This window comes from Empidonax traillii, unplaced genomic scaffold, assembly GCF_003031625.1.
Source record: "Empidonax traillii isolate 1590-97213 ecotype Southwest subspecies unplaced genomic scaffold, ASM303162v1 scaffold3747:size11220, whole genome shotgun sequence".
NCBI lineage: Eukaryota > Metazoa > Chordata > Aves > Passeriformes > Tyrannidae > Empidonax > Empidonax traillii.
This window is the reverse complement of record NW_020958940.1, coordinates 8,176-11,220: the sequence shown is the minus strand read 5'-3', so window position 1 is coordinate 11,220 and position 3,045 is coordinate 8,176. Positions and strand designations below refer to the sequence as shown.

General features: G+C 60.7%; 1 protein-coding gene across 1 annotated transcript in view; it reads right to left on the bottom strand.

Annotated features, from left to right (window-relative positions):
* Positions 1-1,527: 1,527 nt before the first annotated feature.
* LOC114072707 (myocyte-specific enhancer factor 2D homolog) overlaps positions 1,528-3,045 on the bottom strand; it is a gene marked incomplete at its 3' end in the record, with an annotated part of 9,349 nt that continues 7,831 nt past the window's right edge. Inside the window, exons 4-5 of the mRNA XM_027910570.1 lie at positions 2,158-2,281; positions 1,528-1,584 (exon numbers count right to left, since the gene is read on the bottom strand). Of these exons, the coding sequence (XP_027766371.1) occupies positions 1,528-1,584; positions 2,158-2,281 (181 nt within the window). The remainder of the gene's footprint in view (positions 1,585-2,157; positions 2,282-3,045) is intronic.

Sequence of the window (3,045 nt, the reverse complement as noted above, 5' to 3'; positions counted from 1 at the left end):
TATAGCCGGGATACAGCCGGGATACAGCCGGGATATAGCCGGGATACAGCAGGGATACAGCCGGGATACAGCCGGCATCGCTGCAGGATCCAGCCAGAGGCACCCGCAGCTGATGACTCAGAGGTAGCAGGTGATCACTCAGTGCTGCAGAGACTGCAAGGGAGGAGGAGGAGGAGGAGGAGGAGAAGGAGGAGGAAGAGATGCCCCAGGTATCTGAAAACCACAAGCGCAGTGCCAGAGCCGCGCTCCCCTCCCACATCCATGCAGGGAGCCCCGGGGCGGGCGGGGGGTCGGGGCCGGCGGGGGGTCCGGGGCTGGCCCTGGTCGGGCTGTCCCTGCTCCTCACGCCCGTTTCCTGCAGTGGCGGCAGGAACGCGGGGAATGCTCCGGTGACGTCAATGCTGACATTCAGGGGCCCTGCCAAGCTCCTGCCACGGCTGCTCCGACAGCTGACGTGGGGGCGGCCGGTGGGGGACAGGGGCCGCCAAGGTGCCTGGGGGGGGCCGTGGCACGGCGGCCCCTTCCCCCTGCCCTCGAGCACCAGCAAAGCTCCGTGTCGGGCACTGCGAGCCTCCCGGACCGCCCTGGCACCTGGGAAGAAATCCCGCTGGCACTGGCACGGCTGCTGCCCAGCACTGGGAAAAGGCTATTCCCAGGAGGGGCTGTGGTGCAGGGCACAGGGACTGGGCAGCTGCAGTGCTGGACCAGCCCCATCCACAGAGCCGGCGGGACCCGGCTCCAGTTTGGTTTTAATTGGGGCAACGTGGAATTCCACATTCCTACTCCGCGCTGTCGGCTGGAGCCCCGCTGCAAAAAGGCCTGGAGGAGGGGTGACAAGCCAGGCTCCTGGAGCAAGGCTGCCTTCACCCTGGGACAGATGGTATCCACCCTGCCAAGCCCAAGCCCAGGGCCTGCAGCAGCTTCCCAGCAGGGCCTGGGGCCATGGCTGGTTTTTGGGCCGTGCCCACACCAGCGCCGGGCTGACATCCTCAGCCTGCAGACGGCGGAGGCAGATGTGGGGATGGAGATGATGTTAGTGCATTTTACAGCCAGGGAGCTGAGCCACAAGGCCTGAGCCTCGTTAGCATCGAGGCTCTCGCAATGGAAAGGGACCTTAATGAGCTTTTTCCCTTGCAGTAAAGTTGCTTTACAGGGCCCAAGCCTGAGGAGGAACTGGGTGTTAATTGATCACCTGAGGTGAGGGGGGGAAATTGGCTGCAGCGTGAGGAGCTAAAGCCAGTGGTGCCCAAATCCTGGTCCTCATGGATCACTCCTCTGATCTTCAGCACTCCCAGAGACCCAGGGGAGAGGGATACACCTCAGTCTCCGGGGTCTTCACTGAAACCAGCACTCCCCACAAAGGCTGGAGCTCCACATGCCAACTCCTCCCACCGCCAACGGCAGCAAAATTTTCCCCAGCGCTTCCCTCTGAACGGCAAAGCAAAATCCTGGGGGACACGTGGGGAAACCACGGGCAGGAGTGGCACACGGAGCCCTGGGCACAGGGCTGGAAGGCTCCTCACTTACCCACAGGGCTCGGGCAGGCTCCATTTGTGTTGTTCAGGTCTCCTCCAAGCATTGCCCCTGCAAAGCAACCAGAAACACAGGGTCACCATCCACGCAGAAACAAGGTGAGCATCCCCACTTTTGGGGGGCAGGAAGTGGGGGAGGAGCACAACGGAGGAAAGCAGAGGAATATAAGTGCGGTTGCGTCCCCGAGGGAGAAAGTCCTGAGCAAAATGAGCAGCATTCCTGGTGATCAGGTTGGGAAACATTATCCAGGCAGATCCGTTTCCTTTGGGAAGCAGCCAGGTGCACAGGATCCTGCTCCAGAGGAGGCAGCTAGGAAAACACTGCGGCTATTTTATTCCAAGCCCCCCTTTGGGGGACACGGGGGCTGGTGCTGCTGCGGAAGAGAGCCCCAGCAGCACGACATGAAACACTATCCCCCCTGTAACGTTCAGGCCGAATGGAAACCATCCCTGCACTGCCAGGGCGCTGCTACGATCCCGCCTCCCACCGTCCCAACACTTGGAAAGGGCGGCCACTCCCCACCAGGCCGGGAAAAACCAGACCGGGGGCTTTCACATTCCCCCAAAAAACTGAACATTTTGCCCCTCCTGCAAGAAGATTTGACTTTTTTTTCTGCCACGTTACGGAGTCGCTTCTGAAAGCCACCTATTTTCCCCGGCTGGGGCTGCCTGGCTACGCCGCGGGCGGCGATTGTGGCCAGCAGCCGGCGCGGAGGCTCTGAAGCTGCAACCGCAGTCATCCTGGAGCCCTGGGCTGGGGAACGAGGAGCCTCCGATCCCAAACCCCACCTCTAACCACCGCCCAGCCCTTCTCAACCCAGATGGGGAAACCTGAGACAGGAACCTTTATTCAGCCCGTGGCTCTGGGCTTCAGGTTTGCAGCGAGCCCCCCGACGCCGGCAGGAGGGCTGAGCCACTGCTGTGCAGGGTAGGACAGTTGCTCCCCACATGGGAGCAGGGTTGGGAACAGCAGTGGTCCTAAATATTGTACAGCTTGAGAAAGGGCAAGGTGACCCACAACATGTGGCAGATGTGGCACCACAGCACCCTCCCTTCAAAGGAAGGGGCTGTAAAGCCTGGTCTGTAAAGGCTGTAAAGGTTCCTGGTGCCTCTGAAGTCCTGGAGGAGGGAACCCACCAGGATTTTAGGGCTGTGCTCTGCTGTGGGACTCCACCTGCACCCCAGCCTCTGGTGCCCAGGCTGCTGAAGGGGGGAGTCACTCCCTTGGGTGGGTGATGCCAACCCCGCTCCCAGCCCTGCACAACCCCTTGTCCGCCTTTCTCCCACCAACCAAGCCGATGGCACTGAGCAGTGCAAAGGCACCCACCCAGCCAGAGCTCGCTGTGCATTTGCTCTGGAAACAACACTCCCAGCTCTGCTGCAGGGCAAAAAAAAAAAAAAAAAAAATTTAAGAGGAAAAAAAAAGGAGTTTTTCTAACATGCAAGGCCCTGGCTCCCACAAGCAGGATTTCTTCCGTGTCCCAGGCAGCGAGCGAATGAGACACAGATGGCC